Genomic DNA, 26,891 nt, shown 5'->3' with positions numbered 1-26,891 from the left:
TTAGCTCACATAACAACATAACATAACACGACAACAGAACATATAACATAACATAGTTAGTTCAAATGTAAATATAAATATTTAAAAACGCTAATAAAATTGGCAAAAGTACAAATCACTACAGTTTATTCAAATGTATTTATAAATTAAATATTATTAAATACTACAATAGCATATGCATAATACTAAAAATAAAACTTGACAAGACTATATATTCGCACGCACACACATATATACTGTATATATATATCAATGTGAGTGTGAGAGTGCGTGTGTGCGTGTGTGTATAGGTACATATACAGGCTTGTTTTGGTGTTCTGCTTATTATAGTAATACTTTATTATTTTAGTCGTATTATATTCTGACAGGAGGTGGCTGATTACCTCAAACAGTCACACACCAACGGCTTGAATAAGAAATAAATCATAACTCTGAATAAGATCTGACACACCCCTGATTTAATCACGTCTATGTTTTAAAAGTATAATTATATTTTATTTTGAAATGATCAGAACCACATGCCAATCTAACAGAAGTGCCAGAGAAAAATATAAAAGCTAAATTATAATCAGGAAATATAATGATAAAATCACATTGTGCATTTCAGTAACTCTTAAGTATTTATGATCTGATTATATGTAAATGAAATAAGTGTATTAAAAACAAATCCCTTTCTCTATTTCCCTTCCACACAGGGGCTCCTGGAGGCAGCGCTTTCTTTGGAGAAGAATTTCTCAGTCATGTTCACTCCCTGGTCTGGAAAACCATCCTCAAACATCATAGAGAAAATGGAGGAGGCCTTCCGGAAGCTTCATCCAGCCTTCACAGACTACATCTTTACTGGTATGAGGAAATCAAGACACTCCACATTCAGCATCTGCTTATTTAATAGTGAAAAAAAAGAAAGACCTTCCACAATGAAGCACTCAAATAGGAAGCTTTTAGGTTCACAGGCATTAGATTGTGTCTGACTAATAGGTTCAGCTTTGTCTAAGGCAGGTGTTGCCCTAGCAACAGGTCATGAATTAGTGTAGCTTGTGTCATGCAGAGATGTAAGGTAGCTCTCTTTGTTGTTCAAACACTGAGGCCTGGGCTTCTCACACAGGCAGGTCAAGAGCACACCTTCATGTTTCAATTAGCCTGCACCGTTTTTACACCCCCCCACTATTCACAAATATATAATTCAGCACTCAGTTTGTATATGTTATCGAAATCCTGACCTTAGACCTGAATTACTTCAAATTACACACTTTGCAGCAATTTAAACAACCATTCACACAGTACTACTCAATGCATGATTATACCTCTGGTTGATTGTATGTGTGTTTGGTGAGATGAGTTGTTAATTTCATTTGTAAGTTAATGTAGCCTTACAGCGACTGTCAGCTGAGGTCATTGCATTGTAAGGCATGTAAAGCACATGAGAGTTATTGCCAGAGAGAGAATCGAATTGGTCAAAATGTGTATGTGATGGTCAGAATTAGCGTTTTTGTTTTCAGACGAATTATAGAGTCTGTTTCAGAATCAATCAGTGTATTTGAATGAAAAGGTTGAATGAGTGATTCAACGATTCACACATTACGTTTTTGAACTAATCGCTTGAGTGAATTATTCAACGATTTATTCATGAAGTCGGTCAGTGTTTCTGATGGAATCGATATTTTTGAATGAATCAACTGAATGAAATTCATAAAGCCTATCACTTGTTTCGTGTCTGAATGAATCAGTTTTGAACTGTTTCAGTAATTCACTCCTAAACGCAGTTGCTTGTTTTGTTCCTAAATGAAGTATATTGGAGAAAATCTTTGGAGTGAATGATGAATGAACTAATTCGTAAAGTCGCTCACTTGTTTAATTTCCAAAAGAATCAGTGTTTTTGAATGAATCAGTTGAATTAATGATTCAGACAGTAACAATAAATACAATAGACAATAAATAATGCAGGAGATTTCTATGTATTGCAACTAAAGAGAATCTCTGGGTTATGGGTATTAAATAACCATAATCTCAGATTATGCATTTATTCTGGATTAATTCATTATGAAAAGAACAGCTATTTGAAGCTATTTTTTTCTTTCAAAGCAATGCTCAAAAGATACACACTAGTGACGCAAATGTCATGCTTTCCCCTGCTCGGATCAAACGATTCAAAGACGCCTCACGGAGACACAGTGGAAAAAACATGTCTGAGAGCATTCCACTTTATTGAAAGTTAAAACGTAGATTCACCATGAAAATTTCGGAACATCCTGACACAGCAGGGTGTCTGTCCCCAGGACACAATCTTATGATGCATTCACACCGCAGCACAGACACTCTCCAGAACAGGCCACAAAAACCTGGATAAGATGAAAGCTGTATATTGTAAGGAATAGTCCAGTTAAAAATAAAATTCTGTCATCATTTACTCACCATCATTTCTTTTCAAGCCACTGATTTCTTTCTTCCATAGACCACAAAATGAGATGTTAACCTTGATGTTAATGTTATAAATGGTGCAAACAATGAAAGTAAAGGGTTAGCAGGGACTGTAAAGCTACAAAAAAAAAAACTTGCATGCTATATTAAAAGACTTCTAAAAAGCAGTGTGAACATTCTGGAAAAACGTCTCTTTTTGAAATCCATGTACGAAAGAAAGGACATAAAGGATTGAAACAACATGAGTGTAAGTGACAATTTTATTTTAAGGCTATAACGCTGAGTCGTTTTGTGAAATATAGACAAAAGACAACTGTAAAGACAAACCTTTTCAGCAGAGATGATGATGCAATCTGTTTTATACAGCACAAATTCCATGGAGTAGTCATCCATCCCCTGCTGTGCTCCATGTCTACATTCTCATTCCTCAGGGATGCTGGCTTTTTTCTTTTTTTTACCATGTATCTTCTCTTTTTTAACAAATTAAATTAGCATAATGTTCACCGTTGTGGAGAAATAATCCGCCATGACATAAATGTGTGACACTGAAAGACACATTGAATTTAAATTTAGTACCCTAGAGGAGAACAGTCACTCATCACAGGGTTGTCAACATCCATGTCACTTCAGCACTCTGCATCCGCTGTCCTTGTCTTTATGTACCGCCTTCAGCCATCTGTTGATGCAATCTCTTTGAAAGAAATTTATGGATTCCATCAAAATAGAACATAATGTCACTTTTAGCATCGCATCAACTAAATCAAATTAACATCGATTAAATCTCTGTATATGTGATCTAGTACAGTGCTGTTCATCTGTGGCCACCCAATCCAGTATCATAATGGTTCAATGTACAAATGTAAACAAACATTAAACATAGCATTTATTATATTTCCATCAACTGCATATGCCCGACATGCAAAACTTGTTGGAATCTGAAGTCAACTGGCCACACCCCACAGGAAGCTGATTTGGAATGACACAAATAAATATTTATCGAACTATATGTAACCCTTGTGCGACCTTTTGGATTTTTTTGTACTTTTCAGTTTTTTATCATTTTGCCTTTTGGCAATTGTGTTATTGCCAACTGCATACATTTTGGCACAGGTGTGTATTTTTACTGGAATTTTACTATTTCACTTCCATTTCCTTTAATAAATCTGTTTTGCACTAGGTACAAATAATTGTTCCTCTCAGGACCTCATGGACAAAAACGTCCCCATTGAAAGCCATTAAAACGGCTATTTTTAATCGCCGTGCCATTCAACTGTAAAATGATGCCATTTTTGTTAATAGGCTTTCATTCTGTTGGCAAGGCTTTAAAATTTAATTTTTGACTATTTTTTGCCAGATGATGCCATTTTTTCAGAATTGCCCTATGAAGCAAAATTCCTGTTTTCTGCTTCTGCATATTATAGAGCCAATTGGATAAATAATGCTATAATTGTATAAATAAAGCTATAATTGTGTGGGTGTGTTGGAATGGATGTCAGAGTGTGGTTTGTATGTGTGTCATAAAAAAAGATTGTGTGTGCGACTGTGCGTGTGTGTTCTTGTAAAATTTGAGAGAGAGAAACTCTACTGCAAATCACAAATCCAACCACTGTGTGCACCAGCAGAGTTTTGCTGGCATCTAATAGGGAAAATGTGGTACTGCGCCCAAACAAAATCTTACTGAAAGCTCATTTTTTGAGATATCAACCTCAAATTTGGAACACAACTTGTTTAGATTTGTGGCTTTGATATTCTAGCAGGTATAGAGTTCAACATGTTTCATAAAATGTATATTTTATATAAAACATTGTTCATAAATCATTTTCATAAACATAAACATCTAGAACTTTTTTGGGGTTTAATTTTTTTAACTTTTTATTTTTTTTACTTCAACAATAATCTGCCATGGGTCTTCTTAAAATGAGACCAAACTTAACTCTGTGCTCCCAAGCTTCAAATTTTTATGACAGTTTTTTGACATGGACATTTTTTGTCCACAATGGATCTATGTGTAACTTTTTTTAATTGACGCACAAGGGTTAAAATAAAATAAACAGGTGAAGCACTGTGGTAAATTAAGTTCAACATATATCTGTCTATCTATCATCTATCTATCTAGAGGCAGACAGATACCCAGACATGTGACATGTAGAACGATGGATAGAACAACAGACAGACAGATAGATAGATAATTGCCTGTTTAAGATGATTTTTAAAAAATTATGGCCGTTCTTCATCTCTATCTAGACCCGCGTGGAGGTCATTTGTTGCCACAGACAACAGACTGGAGTCAACCTTCATCCACACAGAGTTACTTCCTCACGCTTGGCTTCAGAAGGAGAAATGATGGAGACTTCCTACATAAACTTCTCCACAGGAGGTGTCCCACATTCACAGGTTGGTGTGGGCTCTATATTGGGTGAAGAGAGTTTATAATCTGATTCCACAGAACACAAACTGAAGACTTTAGCACTGCATGTTCATGGTGTTAAGATGAAGGCTCTCAGACTCTGAGTGTGCTGAACAGGACATGGTATAATCACAATACATCTTTGACATCACACATTCACCTGCTGGGTGACATCGTTAGGAGCTCTCGGAGTGTACTCTCTTGTGAAAGAACATGAGCGAGAATGCGCTAACCTCAGGCAAGCTAAATGGATCACAAAGCTTGCGGCGTCGAATACGCAGTGCAAATAGACCTCTCAATCCTCACAACCATTACAATGACAAAGATGTTTTAATACAATCCCTGAGGGATCTTTTCTATTCTAGTCACACTTTTTCACTACAATGACTTTGTTAGGTCAACAAAAAATTAATTATCTAGTAGTGCATGGAAATTAGTCCAATTGAAATCGAGGGCTAACGCTGTGTCATATGTTAAATGTACAAATTTACCTGACTGACCTCCAAGGTCACACAATCATCATCTTTCAAGTAAGAGAAATTCCTATTAACTCAGCTCTTTTCTGCTCTGTTTAAGCAGACAAGAGATTACAGGGGCCAATCAATGTATTGACATCAATGGCATAACATTTCTCAATTAACCTTGGTTCGTGCAAAGCCAGAGAGGCAAAGATGACATGGATGTCAGATATACTGCCGGTAGCCAGGCTGCACAGTAGAGCAGGAGAGGTCGGCAGAGTTCGGGCTGTATTTGTGAATGATCTCAATTATAGTGGAAGAAAATCTATGACATTTGTGTAATGTCTCTGTATGGGTCATTATATTAATCAATCATCCTCAAGATGCTGTTCAAACTTCTTATTGAAAGGTACTGATACTGCATGATCGGCCTCCCATTTTCAACTCGTCATAATATTATGCACAGTTCACAGAGGCTGTTCTGTATGCTGCAGATGTGTTTACCTGCAGCATCGCTCTATACTATGAATAACAGTGTTAGGATATACCAATGTTGCAGGCAAACATGTATTGCATAGACAGTAGAATAACACAACCCTGTATGGTTTCAGGCCCTGAAATCGCTGTAATGGGGGGGCCCTAGGGGGGATTTTTGTGGCTCATGGGCCCAGGAGTCAGTCCCACCTTTTCCCCCACTAGCGATGCTCCTATCATGCATAATATTATAATTAGTTGATGAAAATTCAACTTTCCTCAATGGGTGGTAGTGTGTTCAAACTCTTGAACTCACTCCCTCTGAGCCTTCATAACACCTCCACTGCCTCCAATTCTTCTCTCAGCATTACCTGCCAAACTAATTGTTTTTGATTGTTGTTTTTGTGCCTTATTAAACAATTTTCAGCTTTGGAAAAGAAAAAGGTTAAAAAACTATAAACTAAACTGTATCTATAGTTCTGTCTGTCTCTGTCGTTCTAAGGTGTCTAACATATCTATCTATCTATCTAATCTTTAATGTCATGTCAATTATTTTGTTTCTAAAATGTTCTGTTTTTCTCTTAGCATTAATCCCAGGTTTTCAGTGTGTTTGGGCCCTACTGTAAATGATAAAATAAGTCATTTGTAAGGCTTACTGAACATTTACACACTGTTGGTCTGACTTTTTTTTACAGGGCAAAGTTCTCCATTCACGCCTCCCAGCTATAGAGACCTAGAAATGATGTTTGAGATGCAAGGAAAGAAGATCCTGCCAGTTCTAGATTTCATTAAGTGCACCAAGCTAAGTGTGGGTTTATGTTCTTGTAAATTGTGTGATGCTTAATGACTGTCCAACAGTATGTTTATAAGTATTATGCTGTTTGTTAAAGGGGTCCTACTATGCTTTTTCACTTTTTCAACTTTAGTTAGTCTGTAATGTTGCTGTTTGAGCATAAAACAGATCTGCAAAGTTACAAAGTTAGTACACTTCAAAAGGAGATATTTTATTTAACAGAAATCACTTTTCAAAAACTACAACAAACGACTCGTTTGGACTACGACGAGACCTGGTTGAGCTGCACTAGAGAAGGCAACAAGTGTTATCACTATGTCGGAGACACGCTAGCTTTCCCAAGGCAGATGAAGTGGGTACAATCATCCGGGTTTAAATCGCACTCAAATTTATTTGATTTTGATTGATTTTCAATATTTACATTGAAGCTTGCAGCAGGCGGCTATGGTAAGGGGCATGAAATTTCCCGACCAGGCACCGAGTGGTGCCAATCACAACACACACTGGCCCAGCTAACCAATCACAGCACATTTCGTATTTCAGAAGGCAGGCTTTCATTTGATACAGGAACTATTCGAGCCGTTCATGCCAGACTGGGGAGAGAGGTGCTGTAATAATGTAAAATATTAGAAAAATAATGTTTTTCGAACAACCTAGTATGAGAGCCTGTTCTAGTACACCCCTAAAACTAAATCAAGACTTTGTAAAAGAGCATAATAGGACCCCTTTAAAGAGATGAAAATTAAAATTCTATCATCGTTTAGTCACCATAATGTCATTCCAAAAATAGTCAATCTGATCATTTAGAATAGTTCAGTCATCCACACAATTTAATATATCATTCATGTCTACAGCACAAACTGTGCAAAAGAGTTACATTTGGAAGGTTAACATATTGGCTTAAGACTTTGTTCAAATCACTTACCCAAGTATGAGCAATAGTGTTAGTGATGCTTCCTCTAGCCAACACTCCTAATTATATACACTTGCTGGGCCATCAATGACTAACAAGCCCTCGCTGTCAGTATCCCTGGCACATCCACTAATAATTGCAATCTTTCTACAATCTCACAATGGACTACTGGAGACACAAACATGCCCACAGATGAAGTTTTCATTTCATTTGGAGGTTGAACTCTTAGGGCGTTTATTTCAGAGGACGGTGATTGAATTAGAGCAGCAACGGCAAATGTTTGATTGGCCCAGACACGACGCTAAATTACATTAGTCAGTTATTCTCCAGCCGAGCACAGCCATCAGCTCTCGATTAAAACACAGAGTTGATTTCATCTCCACTGTGATGAAATCTGTGGCAACACATTCATTCTCAGAATGAAGAACTCAACCTGTCAAGCAGTACAGCGGATTTCAGTACTTTTTTTCAGGATTTCCGCACACACCCTCCTTTGCTGAGTCACAGAATCATACAAATATATAAATTATTAAGTAATGTACATCAATATTAAATTATCCCTGGGCATTTTAGGATGGATTTCATATATCAAAGTTTCAGAAATGACAGATCCACTGCATCCGTGTCCAAACATAAAGAGTATGAACAGGAAAATATAGGTTTATAATATATTAGAAAAATAACTCTGTATATGTAAAATATAAATATAAGAATGAAGAACTCAACCTGTCAAGCAGTACAGCGGATTTCAGTACTTTTTTTCAGGATTTCCGCACACACCCTCCTTTGCTGAGTCACAGAATCATACAAATATATAAATTATTAAGTAATGTACATCAATATTAAATTATCCCTGGGCATTTTAGGATGGATTTCATATATCAAAGTTTCAGAAATGACAGATCCACTGCATCCGTGTCCAAACATAAAGAGTATGAACAGGAAAATATAGGTTTATAATATATTAGAAAAATAACTCTGTATATGTAAAATATAAATATAATTGATTATATATTATAACATATATACAGCATATCCATTACTTAAATTTTTTTTAAAGTAACTAATTGATTGCCCTAATATATACTTTTAGTTCATTTTTATTTTTAAAAAATTACAATAAAAAAATGTATAAAATATTATAGCTAATAAAAAATAACATAAAATTTATATAAAAAAAACAACTAAAGGAGATACTATTAATTATATTTATATATATTTTTTTAAAGGCCAAAGACACTCTATTCTTGCTTTCTTTTTCTCTAACCTGCTCACTGTCTCTCTTGCTTGGCTTATGGAAAGTAAACAGTGCTGCGTGATGAAAAAACGCCCAAAAGTACTGAGACAGTAGTGGTGAAAAATGATGCATGCTGGGGGATGTATGTTGGTAATAAAAATGACCATAAATTGAATGAATGCCACTGGAGAGTAACAGAGCTCACGCGAAATAAAAGGAGTCTAGAAAGGCATAGAGTGGAGCATCATTTAGACAAGCGACCTCGACAGGCCAAAAACGGTCCACAGGGGAAAGCGGTTAAGATGCGACCTTGAGAAGGGGGGTGGTGGAGTTGAGCGTACCACAAATAGCCGAAGAATAGCAGTTTTTCAACTTGACTTCTAACATTTTGTAGCCTTTTGTCAAGTTTCAGCATCAGAAGAATGCGTGTAACACAAGATGCCAAAGGGTATTTGACATAATGAATCATCAGGGAACACGGAGTTGCTTTTGTAGCACTGCAGCGGCTTGTGCGAAACGGCTCTGAGGGACTCTTTGGCGCTGGGAGCTGTCAGTTTCAAACAAAAGCACCTTATGCTGACACTTTTTTAAAGTGTTTGTTCTTCTTCTTTGTATTGTTACTCTCTGTGGAAAAGGTCAGCGTCCCTTTTTCAATTTATAATGACTTCATTTACATACAGCGCAACTCAGGGCATCAAGGAAACATGACAGAAACACACTTGTACACACACAACCCAATAACAACACATTCAGTTGCCATAAACACTCCTGTGACATTATCTGCGGCGGATTCATGTAGACGTCAAAGCAGCCAATGGCATTTGTGTTGAGAGATGCGTTAAAGCCCTAACGCAAATAGTGCGAGTTGCCTTGCTATTGTTTGAGTGACTATGTATTTTCGCAAGGATTGGTGAACTTGTTCAGTTTCAGGTTCTCTGTGGAAAGTATTTAAATTAAGCAAAAAATCCAAAATACTTCACACTCCAGTCCAGTAGATGTCAGAAATGTTTTGGAATGGCTACAAAACAACATAAAAGTGGTTTACGCCACCTATTGGACAAATTTTTATTCTGGGGTGAACTACTCCTTTAAAGATTAAGGGCCAGATTTACTAACAATTTGCGCCAGCGCAAACGGTCTTTTGGCGTTAAAATAGTACTGTCAGGATTTACTAAAAACGCGCAGTGAAGAATTATCGCTGAAAAGGCGTGGACAGAAACACACTTGTACACACACAACCCAATAACAACACATTCAGTTGCCATAAACACTCCTGTGACATTATCTGCGGCGGATTCATGTAGACGTCAAAGCAGCCAATGGCATTTGTGTTGAGAGATGCGTTAAAGCCCTAACGCAAATAGTGCGAGTTGCCTTGCTATTGTTTGAGTGACTATGTATTTTCGCAAGGATTGGTGAACTTGTTCAGTTTCAGGTTCTCTGTGGAAAGTATTTAAATTAAGCAAAAAATCCAAAATACTTCACACTCCAGTCCAGTAGATGTCAGAAATGTTTTGGAATGGCTACAAAACAACATAAAAGTGGTTTACGCCACCTATTGGACAAATTTTTATTCTGGGGTGAACTACTCCTTTAAAGATTAAGGGCCAGATTTACTAACAATTTGCGCCAGCGCAAACGGTCTTTTGGCATTAAAATAGTACTGTCAGGATTTACTAAAATCGCGCAGTGAAGAATTATCGCTGAAAAGGCGTGGACACAGTTGTTTTTGCTCCTGACTTTATCGAATATGCATTTGTAGGTGTTCCCTTTCAGACGCAAAATTTATGGGAGGAGTATTAAAACAAATCATGCATTGCGATTTACTAATGTTTGCGCTCGTCAAATTACTGCTATTTAACGCCCAAAAACAGTATGTCTTAAAGCAGGCGGTAATTTGCGCTGCTCTTGATAGATTGCGCTGGTCATTATGGAAATGATTTGGCTGCATCGGTGTTCTTTAATGAGCGCATTGTTAGTAAATCACCTGCAGAATTTTCCTCTCCCATCTGCGCTTTTATGGAATTGTGCTCTAACGTTAATTTGCCCTGCTTAGTAAATCTGGCCCATAATGTGTAATTGCTAAAAGCACCAAATTAAATAGCAAAAAATACAAAACTATTTCAAACTCTCCTTTCTGGAATTGTTGCAAAAAAAACAGTGGCGAAACTCACTCCATTGGTTGCGCCAGACTGAGACGGTCTGCTCAAACAAGCAGACTGCAATTCCCTTTAGTGCCACTAGTGGCACAGAGAATTATTATGTCCCTTTATATCTACGTTTATATGCAGTGTATAAATAAACATGCATTTGATGTGTGTCTAGGTGGGATTTTCCCAAGGATCTGGACTCATAGAGCGACTGCAGTATGCTAGTGTCCTAGGACAGTTGAATAGGTTCAGAGAACATATGCATGTACTGCAGTACACACTGGCTGAGCTGGCGGTCGCACCCTACCTTCAGGACATCAGTCCTTCTGACACAGAACTGGTGAGGCAGTTACTATTCTTCTTCTCCCCTCACTTTATTTAAATAATGTTTCTCGTCCATGGAATACAAAGGGAGAGATGAAAAACATACATGATTCTATTTACATACAATGAAAGCAAATAGGGACCAGGCACTGTGAAGCTCCATCAATGAAAAACAAGCATTATAAAGCATCAGAAAAGTGGTCCATGCCCTTGTAAAAAAAAATACACTTAGTTGCATTCAATATGCACTTGTAGTGTATGTCACATCTTCAATGTATAATTCTTTTAAAATGAATAAAGCAGCATAGGTGTTCTGCTATTAATAACTTATTTTGTTTTCCATTGAAGAAAAAGTGATAAGAGTTTCATGTGTTTGTATATTCTCATGGCAGAAAGTCCTGTAGCCAATTTCTGGATGCAGATTTCTACTTTTCTCTTGTGCTTTTTAATGTCATTTGATGAAAGAGAAAAAAGTTACATGGAAACAAAGCTATTCTCCTCATCGCCGACTTCAAACGAATGTTCCTCCAAAAGACATTTAAAATATGCAGATAAAGCGCTGCACAGGGCCAAGCTTCCTCTCCGAGTACAGGTGGAGGAAGCAGGCAGCTGGAATGAAACGGAGTGGTGATCCCTGGAGTGTGCATGCACTGAAAAATACAAGAATGAAACGAAATCTGCATGCTATATCTTATGCAAGATTAGAAACATTCTCTATCGGAATCTGATCAGTCTGAAGTGGGAATTTAGTCTAAACGCACATTTACATAGAGATCATTCCTTTATTTCCTTTCATCGCTGTTTAAGTGTTCCCCTCGCTGTGAGCAGGCTGAGCTACTTATGCAGATCTGTTGATAGCTCTGGGCCATCCTAAACACACTTAACCCTGATCTGAGAGCAGTTTCGGATGGTAACTGCTCTCACTGAGCTCTGACCCAAGTTAGCCACTGCTGGAAGGTGCTGTGAGTCTGTTCTTTTTAGTGAATCAAAAACATACAGAACAACTTGCATGCATTAGTCGTTTCTTTTAATGAATCATTTCTTACACAAGCAAAATGGACATTCTAACTAAAATATATGCAAATAAATCAGAAATAAATTGAATTAGGAGCTTGCAAATGGAAACTGAATCGAAACGCAGGCAAAAGTTATGAATTCTGAGTCTGACTACAAATGTTTTACAAGCAACATATGTACCGCTAACATTTCACAGTAGCCTATAGCCTGATGCTTTTTTGGAGTTGTTAATAGACATAAAATATCTATTTTTGTGGCTCTATGAGAAAATCACTAAGTTCAAGCAATAGACCTCCTTGGTCTTACTATGAGAGAGGGTTGATGCAATCAAGTAACATCACACCACAAGAGCAGAACCGGGCCAGCTTGTTTTAATAAAGGCCTGAATTATGCACGGCAATAAAACAGCTCTGCTGTGAATATTTATGAGACTGAAAGAGAAACTAGCGCAGACATAGAAGACAACTGCTATTGTGCGTGCAGATATAGAAGTGACAGAACAGAAGAGAGAAAATGAGCGAGAAAAAAGAAAGAATAGAAGAAGGAGGTGGCATAAATCTCATTCTGGCATATAGTGCTGAAGCACCATAATTGCCTCTTTACTAGATTAGCGCTCCACACTGGTGAGATTAGCCCAGATCAATAGAGTGTGATGTATGCCAGATTGTGACCAAATCTGTCATGAATGGAGAGCCACGGGGCGTTCAATTAGCGTGATGTTTGTATGGGCGCCATACAACACTTCCCAGAATTACACTGACAAATTACAAAGACCTAAATGAGTACTTAAATAGAAATCTACAACAGAGAAGCACACATCTCTGTTCATTGAAAGAAGCTCTATAAATAAGCTGAAAGTATATACTGTAGCTTTTTTTGTCATCTTGGTGAATATGGATTCAGGGCTACATGCTGCTCCTGGAAATGTTATGTACTTACATTCATGAACAGAAATAAGAGTGTAGAGAGCGATTATGTGAAAAAAAGTGTTGTGACTCCACTTTCTATAAACTGTACAGCACACAAAGGCAGAATACCCTTACTTAAACAGCACTTGGTAAAAGCACGTGACCAACCACTTCCATCCAATTTGAATCACATGTGCCAAGTTCCTATTAATCTTAGACATTTTTGAAAAAAGTCATACATAATTTTCAGCAAAAGTTGTTTTTAAAAGTATTATGACATTTTAACTGTATTTATTTTTATTTTATTTTTTCATTTTAATGATGGTCTACAGCAGGGGTCCTCAACTCTGGACCTCAAGTCCACTTTCCTCCAAAGTTTAGCTCCAACCCTAATCAAGTTTAATCCAGGTTTGATCCTCGATCTGCAGGAAAGTGAATCTCGAGGTCCAGAGTTGAGGACCACTGGTTCACAGACTTAAAAAAAAAACTATTTCTTCTCAACATTTTTTTTTAGCTTGCTAAAAGTTTTCTAATAAACCTGAAACTGTATATTATGAAAATCGTTGGCTCTTTGACAATTTGCTTTGATCCAAAGCAACTTACAAAAGAGGATCAAAAGCATCTGCTAAATGTCTTCTCTGTGATGTCATACCCTGTTCTATAATTTCCTTCCTGCAGGTTTGACGTTGATATTTTGGACAATTTAAAAAGAAATAGTATTAAATATCTTCATAATGTTATTCCACTTCACTTTTTAAAAATTTTAATTAAATAACTGATCCTTCAGCAAAATGGGTCTGAACATTCTTAATCTTAGTATTTTTTGAAAAATGTTGTTTTCAACAAATGTTTAATATATATAGATATTATAAATTGGTTATATAAATATATAAGTACGGTACATACATTTTTAGTTTGATACGTACAAAAAATGTATTTATGTATTTAGTTTTGAGTTTGGTTTTACACATTTATTCCTACAGGTTATAGGAATAATAACCTTATTTATACAGGTTATTATTCCTACAACAAACTGACTTTGATATCATTTATCATTTCAATATCATTTTTCAAAAAGAATATACTTTAAGTATATTCATATTATTATTTACCTGAAATAATTATTCAATAACAAGATTTTTTCCCCCAGTCATTTCATGGGATTTTTTTCTTCTTCATTACAATCTCAAGATGTCTTGCCCATAAAGATGTAAAATATTTAAATTAATTTAATATTAATTCATAAATGATAAATCAATGCCATGTCATTAACCCATATACTTTCTCTCTTTTGTCTCTTTCTCCGTTTCATAGTGTCTCTTTCACTCTTTAACTTCCCCTTCCTTCTCTCTCAGCTAAATGGGTCTCAGTGTGCAGCATGTACATTCCCATCTGCTGTGCCCTGTGATGGACGAGTGTTGTTCCTCAATTTGTCCACATTGTTTCAATTTCTAACCACCAGCCTTGTAAAAACCCAAGACCACCCCCTCCCTCTCTCCACCACCCAAAGGGGAACAAGAAGAAAGTCCTCATTATATGAGGGATGACTTATAAGAATCAGCTGCCAACAAATGATTTTTTAATTAGCTTTAAAGGTGCAGTGTTTAGAAAAGTTATGGCGTTTGTGTGAACTGAGCTGTGATAATCTTTATCTCCTCCTGGCAGCTGCTGGCTCTAATGGCAGACACCATGGACACCCTTGAAGGCAAGCGGCCTGATCAGGAACGTGTGTGGAATGCAATGCAAAAGGTAAATAGACAGCAAAAGAGAAAAGGAAAATGACGGCGTGTGTAGATGGGGCACAAATGCCACTCAGTGCCCATACACACATTCCTCAGAATTCAAAAAAGACATTTGATACACTAAATCATAAGGGTAAAATGTATTTTCCGAGGTGGTCTTCAGGGGCTGCAGAGACTTTTTGGCAGAACTGCCATTTTTATTATGGCAAACCAAGTCACGTGAACTTCAAAATGAAACTTTTGGTGTGGGCAGTTCTTTAATACTTGTCTATAAATGTATTTACGTCGTTAATTAGTCTAGCTTGGGTTCTTCAGATTGCTACTGAGAGAAGGAAATTGAGCCAGGACCCTGGCAAGGACAGAATTACGCCCCAGAATCATGATTCATATTTTATAAAACACACTGAGTTTTTGAAATGTTGTTCTGAAGCACCATGGAAACTATTGGCAGTGTTTGCTAGCCTGTTTACCACCTTGTGCCTCAATTAATTGAATCTACCTCCCACTCTTTTGGAAGCCTGACCAGAATGGAGACTTTCAAAGGGAAGTTTGAGGAAACTTTGAAAGCTAAAGAGTATATAGAAGATTTTAAAAAAAGTCAGTTTCTCTCAGGTATTTGTACATGTATTGAAATCTGTAGTTATTGAGTGGAATGTGTAGGCTCAAAGAAATGCTAGTGTTTACATTAGCTGCTTGTTTATGAATTTAGCTGGCGCCACGGAGGCATTTGGGTAACACTGGAGATCAGGTTCCCATTTAAGATTAAATGTTGCCAATGTTGCCTTGGCTGAAAAAAGAAACAGTTTGAGCTGAATATAATAATTTTTTTTAAACAAAATTAATAAAAGTTAAACTAAAAACCTATACCAGATTCGAGCCATGCATCAAGAGCTCCGATTATGGTGATGCAAAACTACCCAGTGCTGTTATTGTGAACTAAAACAGATAAAAAATTGCTTTTGGTAATTGAAATAAGCTGAAATAAAGATATAAATATATAAATAAACTTTTAAAGGGGTCATATGATGTTGCTAAAAAGAACATTATTTTGTGTATTTGGTGTAATGAAATGTGTTTATGCGGTTTAAGGTTAAAAAACACATTATTTTCCACATACTGTGCATTATTGTTTCTCCTCTATGCCCTGCCTTTCTGAAACGTGTCGATTTTTACAAAGCTCATCGGTCTGAAAAGTCATCTGCGAGGTGTGCTCTGATTGGCCAGCTATCCAGTGCGTTGTGATTGGCTGGATACCACAAGCTTGTGACGGAAATGTTACACCCAGTGCTCTGATTGGCCAGCTATCCAGTGCGTTGTGATTGGCTGGATACCACAAGCTTGTGACGGAAATGTTACACCCATACCATACTGTGCAGGATCAGGAAACAGTCCTCCATAAAATGCGCTGCACACATCTTAATATTTGGGTTGAACTATTCTGGAACAGTGTTGTAAATACAACTTAACCACTGATTTCTAGTCGTGTCCTTCCAAAAGAGGACTTGGCTTGAGTGAGTGGAGGCCGACACAACGAAACACACGGCAACAACAATACTACAGCGAGAATCAAAGTTACGCCTTCTTTCTTTGCGTGAACATTTGGGTGGCGTTATGCAAATCTTCCCACATAGTGATGTAGACATATGGGGGCGTGTTTAAACGAGCCGTTTTAGGTAGGCGTGGTTGACTCTTAACTTTTATAAAGAATATCTCTTTGGATTTGAGACTTTAGTCTTTGCAACTTTACAGATCTTCTTTAAGCTTGTAACACTCCAAAGAGAAAGGAAAAATTGAAATCGCATCATATGACCTCTTTAAAAAGTACTAAAATTACTAAAACTAAAAACTGAAATAACTATAAATTAAAGGTAAATAGAAGCTTTAGTTAAGAACTGACAGAGCACATAACATTACTAAAACGTCAACTAAAATGAAAAACAAACTAATATACAACAAATTTAAATGTATAATTTACAACTCTTACATTTTTAAATACATTTTGTAAAAAATTATAGGAATACTACTAGTATATAAATAATACCAAATCAACACTAAAACTGCTAAAATGAGAGTTTCCTTCATGTTAAACTCAGTCTGTGTATTTAGACCCTCGTATTTATTGATCTTGGTCTTTTCTCTATATGAATTCAGAGGTTCACCTAACTGGAACTTTACTACACAACAATGCAAATCCAAAGTCTAAAGTAAAAGATCTAAGAACATTGTGGTGACAGCTTTGATTACGAGGGTGTTTAGGATGTTTCAGAGCAGTGGAGATCGGTGCACATTTTGAACTTCTCCCTAATCAAATACACCCCATTCAGGTCAACAAGCTCATTAGTAGAGACTCCATGACATGAAGCAGGTGTCTCAGAAAAAGGACACATTCAAAATGTGCAATGTTGGGGGACTCCAGGAACAGGGTTGTTTCAGAGGTTATTAGCCAGGTTTCATTTTAGTAGTAGAGTGGAGGATGTCGTTTTCAGGCTAGTGGGGTTATGGGTCAGAATCCAGGGCTCGGTTCAGTAGGGGACTGTTGGGTCAAGAAAGGAAATGTGTTGTCTGGATTGCGGCGGTGATGAATTACGCTGAGGAAGAAATGATGACACTCACACAGTCAAAGACAGTGCATCAACGGGTCAATCGCTCTCAGCCACAGCAGTGCCTGTCGCCGGGGGTTACTGACGGACCCTTATTAATCACTCCATCAGCTGCCCGCACCTCAGAGCCGCTCTGATTACGTCACACACTCTTGCTCAAACACACACACTCTTCTTTAAAGCTCACACTCTCTCCTGTGGACATGACCTTTCACTCCAGATCTGTCTCATGCATCATCCAGCCAGCATTAGGGACAAAGGGAGTGAAGGAGGAAGAAAGGGCAACGGCCAGAGATGAGGCCCACCGTGGAACCGATGATGTTTAAATACTAAAACCAGGGGAAAGACATTTCTGGCACAGCTGTGGAGTTCATCACAGTGTAATTGCTCAAGGGCACAACCTTTGGAAAGCCAGCTGGTTTGGAAAAAGGTTGCAATTGGGTGTTTTCTTTATAAGATGAAAGATAGTGCTCTGTAAAAGCAACAAGCATATTTCCACACACTTAAAGTCATCACACCATCATTCACGGCTCAAATCATTACTGCAGCAGCCAGAAATCACTGGATTTTAGTGCTGAACACTCAATACATACATTCATTATAAACTCTTAGAATGATTTTAGCGTATTAATAGATATTACAACGTTAATATATTTGGTCTTGGTGAAGTAGACTTGTTACGCTGCTGCTGCAAAGCAAGTACAGACCCGCTGCTGTGAGCATGTAAGATATGCTGCTGCAGCATGAATAGGCATACATAAATCCCTTGCCAGATCTAGACAGGTGGAGCTGGGAGAGGTGGAGGGTTTCGGGGCTCTCTGAACTATATAAATCATCAGCTTGTGCCATGAAGTAGGTGATTGCATGTAAAGGACCTATCAGTCTGCGCCATCTAGAGTTTCATGACTGAACTGACTGGGTGAAATGGGGTTTTCAAGCATCAAAATAATGAAAGTTTAATACAGCTTTGTTTTTTTCCGTACATTATAAGCTCCTATTTTTATTTTTCATACATTATTTTACAGGAGACATGCACTAAAATGTCATTCAGTGCAGCAATAGTTTTATATACCAAAAATCTTTTTTATTATAAAGCATATTTATAATAATAATCATTAAAGAACATTAAAGACACTATTTAAGGATCACAGTGCAGCCCCCAAAACTGATTAACTGCAATTTTACATGTCATTGCCACTGTCCTTTAAACCACTAGAGTTTACGCATTTATCACCAAGGCGTTTTTAATCATTTAAAATATAATACCATTTAGAATGATTACTTTTTCTTTTATATATTTTAATAAGCAAAGGTTAGAATATGTTGTTTCATTTGTACATAAATATATCTGTTATGGCTGAATGATGATGGAACAACATTTGATTTCATTTTCAGTTATCTGAAGTTATTTGACAAATTAATATGCTTTCTATGTATATAAAATCATTTTTGTGAATTTATATATTTTTAAAAATTCTCTGAAACTGCTTAACAGCTTTTTAATTCCATTCAGAACTAAACTGCCATGTAGGCTAGATCATGTACCATCAAGAATTGTAATTTTTTTTAATTACAATTAATTGATCTTTTATACTAAAATAACCTTCTAAAATAATTAAACAAAACATATGCAAATAAGTCAAAGTTTGAAGACAAAACTGTCCAAATGGTGTTTAGTAAAGTTAATGGCTAAATATAAAGCATCTTTAAAATAATTGCGATATTCACAATGTTGGCTATTTTATTTATTTTTTCAAAATAAAACTATAGATTATAAATATTTTATATATTATCCCAACCCCATTCAAACATGGTTTGTTTTGCTTTATGGAACAAATCAGAATTTCAGACAGGAACCAGAGGCATTGTTGAGAGGCCCAGGTCTGTGGGCGTTGTAGCCTATTTTCTGTTCTGTGGAGCACGTGGTCTTCTGCTTCATTCTCCCAATTTAGCAGTACGTCTAATCTTAAACTAAACATTGTGGACCATCTTTTTGAAATGAAGTCACTGGATTAATCTTCACCCAAGGGTTTCTGGGAAGACCAGGCCAAAAGATTAACAGCAGCCAAAACATGCCAACAAGGATCCGAGCCCAAGGGAGACCTCTGTTATCAAATACCGAATACAGACTGATCTGTCAGCACACATACATACAGTCTGGACATGGATTCCTTCTCTTAATCTCAAGATGTGATCCATCTGCCCACAGAAGATAAAAATACCAACGGTACAATACAGTGGCCAAAACATGAATGACAAAAAATTTTTTTTAAATAAAATTAAAATTTGAGAATAACTGATTTACCAGATGCTAAGCTTAAGGTGCTGATTTAGCAAACAGTAACTTAACATACAGCAGGCAGCAATATTAACACTAAATATACGTGAAAATGTGTGATGAAAAACTGAAAAAAATCAACTGCTTTACATAAAGGCATAAAAAGCCTAAAAAACTAGGCAGACATATGAGACTTGATATGCAGCTCAAGTGCTTCCCAGCCCTTAATTTCCTTCATATTACTGAGTAGTTAATTTATGAAGCTCGGCAGCACGTCCTTCTCAGAAACCCACCAGCAGCAGATTTAATTTCCAACCCCAATTTGTTCTACATGAATCAAAGGGGCATTAACTGACACATTCTGATGAGTGCTGGAGTTCACATATTGTGGCCGTACATGGAATGATTTGGCTATTTGTTTGTTTTTTAGAGAGTCATTAGATGCTGCGTTTCAGGCTGTTTTCCAACCACAGTAGTATAAGTGCACTCATCCCTGCCCCAGCAAATGGGCGTCTTCACATTTATGACTATAAGCTACATGCTCTCAGCTCGTTTCATTCTTTGCCAGCCACCATCCCATCTATTTCTGACTCCTCCCGCAGGAGGGAGAATGGATATGAGTAATCGTTCTTACATGAAGTCTGCGCTTTGGTGCTTGTCTATTCTGAGAGCAGAGAACAATCTGACTTCTGAAAAACCCTGCAGAAGTGTGACCTTTGACCTCCTGAAATAGAAAAACTTCAGGCAGCATGATCTCCTTAGCATACTTAATAGGTATTCATGTTCACACAATATTTTTGGACTTTTGTATATACACTGAACACAAGAACAATACGGATACGTGTGTGTGTGTGTGTGTGTATATATATATATATATCCGAAATGAAATACAGTGGCTGAAATGCATGCCAATAAAAGGCAATTGTTATGATTGGTACTGTTATGACTGGCTAACCTCATTGCATGTGCTTTAAACATGTCATACTGTAATTTACAGGCAAGGCATTATCAAATCGTGTACTTACGGATTGTGATGCAGCTGCTGTCAGATTAGTTGTTTCCTTCAACTTTCAACAAAAGCTGTCTTTGTGAAAAAGTTTGATGCTCCGAACAAACATAATCCTACGACGTGACCCGGGACGCCATTAAAAACAAACCAGCCACTCGTTTCTGACACTGGGTTACTCTTCATTTGTTCCTGCTGTGTCGAACAGCGCTAGCACGTGGAGTACATTAGAGAAATTTTACGCACATCTGTATACTCTGTATCCAGTCTAGACAGGTGTCAGCCGTTAAAGCGACTGAATGCGAGTGGACATGGCTTATGTGCGACACTGTGTAACTGTTCGTTGATTTTTAAAGGGGTCATATGATGCGATTTAAATTTTTCCTTTCTCTTTGGAGTGTTACAAGCTCTTGGTGCATAAAGAAGATCTGTAAAGTTGCAAAGACTAAAGTCTCAAATCCAAAGAGATGTTCTTTATAAAAGTTAAGGGGTCAACCACGCCTACCTAAAACGGCTCGTTCTAACACGCCCCCACATGTCTACGTCAGGATGTGGGAAGATTTGCATAACGCCACCCAAATGTTCACGCAAAGAAAGAAGGCGTAACTTTTATTCTCGCTGTAGTATTGTTGCAGCCGCCGCCATGTCTTGAAGACGCGGTATGCTTCGTTGTGAAAGCGAAACTACTTGTTGGCCTTCCAAAAGAGGATGATATCTGCTTCATCATGCCTGAAGCTGATCCGTGCTGGTCGCTGAGGAAATACATCAACTTAGGACTGTTTCCTGATCCTGGTAGAATGCCGGCTGTTCTGACTCACAGACTGTAAGTCTTTAGTTTTTATATTTAAAGAATTTGCCACTGACGATTCAAACGGGTTTTATGTTTACGTGGCGCGATGCAATGCAACACGTAAAAAGACAGTATAAGTCATTAAAATCCGTAATTATGTCCCCACTGGATGCAACAAATGCCTCGTTTATAATGGGTTTTAATGTTTTTGTCTCTTCGCTCCGGCTGGGACACGGCATCACAATATGGTAAGGGGAGTAACATTTCTGTCACACGCTTGAGGTATTCGGCCAATCACAACGCACTGGATAGCTGGCCAATCAGAGCACACCTTGCTTTTCAGACCGATGAGCTTTGTAAAAATTGACACGTTTCAGAAAGGCGGGGCATAGAGGAGAAACAATAATGTAAAGTATGAGGAAAATAATGTGTTTTTTTATCCTTAAACCGCATAAACACATTTCATTACACCAAATACACAAAATAATGTTATTTTTAGCAACATCATATGACCCCTTTAAAAAAAAAATTAACATACATAAAGGCAAATACACACATTTACAGCTCAAATCAAATTATAACAACAATAATATATATATAAACAATATACAAAGAACCAGGAAAATAACCAAAAAAATAAAAGATTGAGCCGGGGTAATGTATAAATTAAAATAAATTAGATTCAAGAATAAAGAAGAGGAAAGAAAAAAAGAAGAAAAAAAACACCTTTTTATCTTTTCTCTCCTCTTCCCCTTATTTTTTTATTTTTTTGCTAAATCCCTCTCTCCCTTATAGCCTATAAAAACACATAGTCAATAGCACATTATAAAAATGCATAAATATTATACTTTGTGCACAATGTATAGGATTTTAAGGCTTTGACATTGCTGGAAAAAGAGATAGTATTCAAATAACATTTCAAGTCTTTACAAAAAAATCATAAATAATTTAACAGACAAAAAAAACTGAATTTATGTATAAAAACACTTATACTTGTCTTTTAGATTCTTGTTAGAGTTATAAAAACCAAATAAGACGTAACTAACTATTCGTTGATGTCTTGCTCTATTTTTCCCATGTGACGTCACAGATCATAATATCAAAATGAGCCATTGTTGGAGCTTGATTAAATAAATGCTTTGTTCATAATGAAGACATTTTAAGCACTTGCAGGATGCTTTAATACACTTTGGTCAGGTTAGACGCCATTTTAAATGCAATTTATTTATTTAGAAAAACCTTTTCATCAGCTGAACAATCAATACGTTGTTAAACAACAGTATAATCCATTAAACACGTTTAAAAATTAAATATGGAACTTACCCTGACTATACAGAGACCTCTTATATGTCGAAAGATCAAGGCCAATTTGATTTCTCATGTCCTGACTCCTTTAAGTGACAATTTTAGTTAAAGTATTTTATTATACAGATACTCATCTTTTAACTTCAGCAGAAAATAAATAAAGAGACTTATCACAGCTTTAACGCTGATTCTCGTGCACTGATTGTCATGACTACAGCAGGCATGCAGAGCGAGAAGGGTCTGACTGAGACATCATTTTAGCCATAACTACATGATTTTCCCCACAGCAATAATAAAAGTTTATGAAATGTTATTTTTCTGTTCACATACTCAAACAATTTCGGCTCTGGCCTCCCAGGGGCCGAGTTTAGGACCCCCAAACTCCATCTAGTGAATAAGTGTCTAACTATGTAAACGGTTAAAAGGCCAGTAAAGGCCAGCAGGACTGACAGTCTGACTGCATAATGAGCTTTACCATATTTTTGAAGCAGCGGACGGGCTCTTTGATCAAGGCTCTGTTTCCTCTGTGACGAGGAGGCCTTTTGTTTTGGGGCATTTTTGATAGGCATTTTGACAGCTCGTGAATCGCTGCTGAATGCCTGAGCGATAGCAGAAGCAAAGAGCCATGCCCTGCACACACACACACACACACACAGATATGCACAGTAATGAAGAGCTAATTGTTGTTGGGATAGAGCCGAGTCTGTGTGTTTGTGAGTGGGTGGCCAGCCCGTTTGCCTATTACTCGCTCTGAGCCGGACATGAGGACCGCAAACGAGAAGGAAAGATTAAAAAATGGAAGCGTATTTGAGCGAGAGGGAAGAGAGGGAAGAGAGAACACTGCTGTGGAGCTTTCAGGTCGGTTCCCAGAGGAGAAAAAGGAAAAAGCTTCCAAACAAACACACTTGGACTGAATTCATAAGCAAACGGGACTCACCACCTACTCATAACTTTGTGTTTCTGAACTGCAGAGCCTCTGACACTCTCTCTCTCTCTCTCCCTCCACCTTTCTTTTCCATCTCCTAACTCGCAGCTTTTCTTCATCCCGCATTCACTTTCATATTTCACTCCCCGTTCTCCGAGAACAGACACAATAAATTCCCACGCCTAGCCATATTCTCAGAAATGAGAGGGCGAAAGGGGAGCCACGTCCCTTTCTTTTTGAGGTAATTAAGTCTCTGAGGGGGGGTTTGCGAGGTCTCAAAAATGTGCTTCAGTGTTGATCTGCAAACTTCTCAAATGCAAAAGCTTGATGAATATGATATGTCCCTGTCTTCTGATAGTGTGTGTTTGTTTATGTCTTAAAGCAACAGTACATACAAAAATAAATATTCATTTCCCTCATGTTATTCTAAATTTCAGTGGATCACAAAATGAGAAATGATCTTTGCATGTTCTCATTACACTGTAAAAATTGTCACAACTTGAAAAAATGTGCTAAGTCAGTAAAAATAGGACACAATGGGTGTTAACTGTGTTCATATGAAGACATTTTCCACATTCATTTTAAGATTATAAACTTAATGGATAATGTCCTGGCAGAATTTTTATTTTTTTTGGTAACGTCTAAACTGATTTTATTCAAGTTATATATATATTATTTAACATTATTAAATTATATAATTTAGGTTTTCAAAGATCTGATGAGGTAGAAATAGCTTTAAAAACTAGTCTTATATAATTTTTATATTGTATTAAAACTTGGAATAAAGAGAATTAAAATAATATATTTAAATTGATTTAACATTAATAAATGTTATCACATGAAATGTAAACAACATATAAATTCAATAAATAAATTTAAAAAACCTTTCTTTTGGGCTGAAACGTTAAAAAATAAAATAAAATAAGCTTAAACCCCCAATAATCAGGGACTGTCACGCTTCTCAAACGACCAAAAAGCATCATAAAAGTGCTACGAAATCCATCGGAACTCTGAAATCTAATTTGTGGATTCCCACATTCAAATTTTGCATGTCAAGATGCAAAGTTGGAGGTTTAATGATGGAGGATGCTGTTGATTTTTCAGTGTCTTCTAATCAAATATGCAAAATTCAGATACTATTTGAGAGCTATGGCGAAGGGAAAAGCAACACAAATTTCATCTTTAGAAGCTGTACTGTATGCTTTGGATGGCTGCTTCTTCTATGGTGATTTTTGCTCTTTTTTTGGAATTTGACAGTGCCTGGTTATTATACTGTACGCCTTTGTTACATTGAAAAGAGCAGCTATATTCTTCGAAACGTCTTCTTCATGAAGCTACGCAAACAATCATGTGGGGGAACTTTTCCTTTTCAGGTGGAGGCAGTGAAGGAGATGCTTTATCAGCTAGAGGAGACCTACCTGAAGAAGAAGGCACTGAGAGCCACCAGACAGCAAAAGGCTAAAGAGAAGAAAGCCCTGAAAAAGCTGACCCTCAGGAGTCCCTCCACACCACCCCAGGGCCAACTGAATGCAGGACCCTCAGCCCAGTCATCCAATAAGTGAGCCCCTTCCGCCACCCCACAAACACTTATCTTCTGCCAAGAAGTAGGACACATCACAGAGCCATTACTCCACCCTCAGAGAAATAAATGGGCTTTGCGGGCGAACCATCATTCAGATCTGTCTTTTCTCAAATCATCCCACATTCATTTTACGACTCCCTCCTCCACACAAGAAAACCCCTTCCTCACATGAATGTACCTGGGCACCTATTGGGTTGATTTCTTGCAACATGAATAAAATAGCACCTATTTTTAAAGCAAATATAGGGCTGAAAAGGGACCGTTTCCCTTAAGTAACTGTATTGGAAAAAATTGGGGGGAAAAGTAAGAAATAACTTCGTTTTCAAATAAAACTACTGTTTTGAGGACCATTATTTATTGTTGTTATTATTATTATTATTATTACTACTATGACAATTAAGCACATTTTACTTTTGAGTTTATTTATTGTCATCATTCTCAGTATTCTCAATTATAATTGTCATCACATTATAAAAATGTTTTTTCACATGAGCTACTGTAAAAATGGGCATTATGTGGTAACATTTAAATTATATATATATTTAATTTATATATATATATATATAAAATGTAATTAATATATTTAATTAGCTTAGTAATCAGTAAAGGTATTTTTAAAGTAACACCAGTATATTTATTTTTACAGAATTATTGAAAAATAATAATATATTATCAAATATTTCTAAAGCATAAATTAAATACAGTGCAGCAAATGTAATTGTTTTAAATGTTTAACAATTACATTGTTTTATTATTTTTTTATTCTTTTTACAAACTATATATATTATTTGTTAATTTATCATCATTTTACATCTAATTATCGTCATTTTACGTCATAATCTAATACTTTTTAATTATGGTACTTAGTAAGGGCCTCGTTTTCTATATATATATATAAAATGTAATTAATATATTTAATTAGCTTAGTAATCAGTAAAGGTATTTTTAAAGTAACACCAGTATATTTATTTTTACAGAATTATTGAAAAATAATAATATATTATCAAATATTTCTAAAGCATAAATTAAATACAGTGCAGCAAATGTAATTGTTTTAAATGTTTAACAATTACATTGTTTTATTTTTTAATTCTTTTTACAAACTATATATATTATTTGTTAATTTATCATCATTTTACATCTAATTATCGTCATTTTACGTCATAATCTAATACTTTTTAATTATGGTACTTAGTAAGGGCCTCGTTTTCTTTAAAGGAATAGTTCACCTAAAAATGAAAATTCGCTGAAAATGTACTCACCCTCATGCCATCCAAGATGTAGATGAGTTTGTTTCTTCAAAACAGATTTTGATAAATTTAGCATTGCATCACTTGCTCACCAATGGATCCTCTGCAGTGAATGGGTGCCGTCAGAAGTGAAAACAGTGCTAAACAAATATGGCAGTGGATTTTGATGTGAAAAGACAGCAGGGGATGATCTTTTTCAATGTATATTATGAATTATGGACTTTTTTGTTTAAAGTTAAATCGCCTTGATGCATTTTTTTATTACAAACATGCAGCTTTTCACTTCCCAAGACGTTGACTGATGTACTGGAGTC

General features: G+C 36.5%; 1 protein-coding gene across 1 annotated transcript in view; it reads left to right on the top strand.

Moving 5' to 3' along the window:
* LOC107593153 (spermatogenesis-associated protein 16-like) overlaps window positions 1–25,614 on the top strand; it is a 52,387-nt gene extending 26,773 nt beyond the window's left edge. Inside the window, exons 2-7 of the mRNA XM_016282759.1 lie at window positions 696–843; window positions 4,663–4,812; window positions 6,453–6,565; window positions 11,026–11,190; window positions 14,765–14,848; window positions 25,119–25,614. Coding sequence (XP_016138245.1) covers window positions 696–843; window positions 4,663–4,812; window positions 6,453–6,565; window positions 11,026–11,190; window positions 14,765–14,848; window positions 25,119–25,307 — 849 coding nt within the window. The 3' untranslated portion in view covers window positions 25,308–25,614. The remainder of the gene's footprint in view (window positions 1–695; window positions 844–4,662; window positions 4,813–6,452; window positions 6,566–11,025; window positions 11,191–14,764; window positions 14,849–25,118) is intronic.
* Window positions 25,615–26,891: the final 1,277 nt, after the last annotated feature.

Source organism: Sinocyclocheilus grahami, unplaced genomic scaffold (genome assembly GCF_001515645.1).
Source record: "Sinocyclocheilus grahami isolate Dianchi unplaced genomic scaffold, SAMN03320097.WGS_v1.1 scaffold165.1, whole genome shotgun sequence".
Lineage (NCBI taxonomy): Eukaryota > Metazoa > Chordata > Actinopteri > Cypriniformes > Cyprinidae > Sinocyclocheilus > Sinocyclocheilus grahami.
The sequence above is the reverse complement of the archived record's forward strand: the minus strand, read 5'-3'. Positions and strand labels throughout refer to the sequence as shown.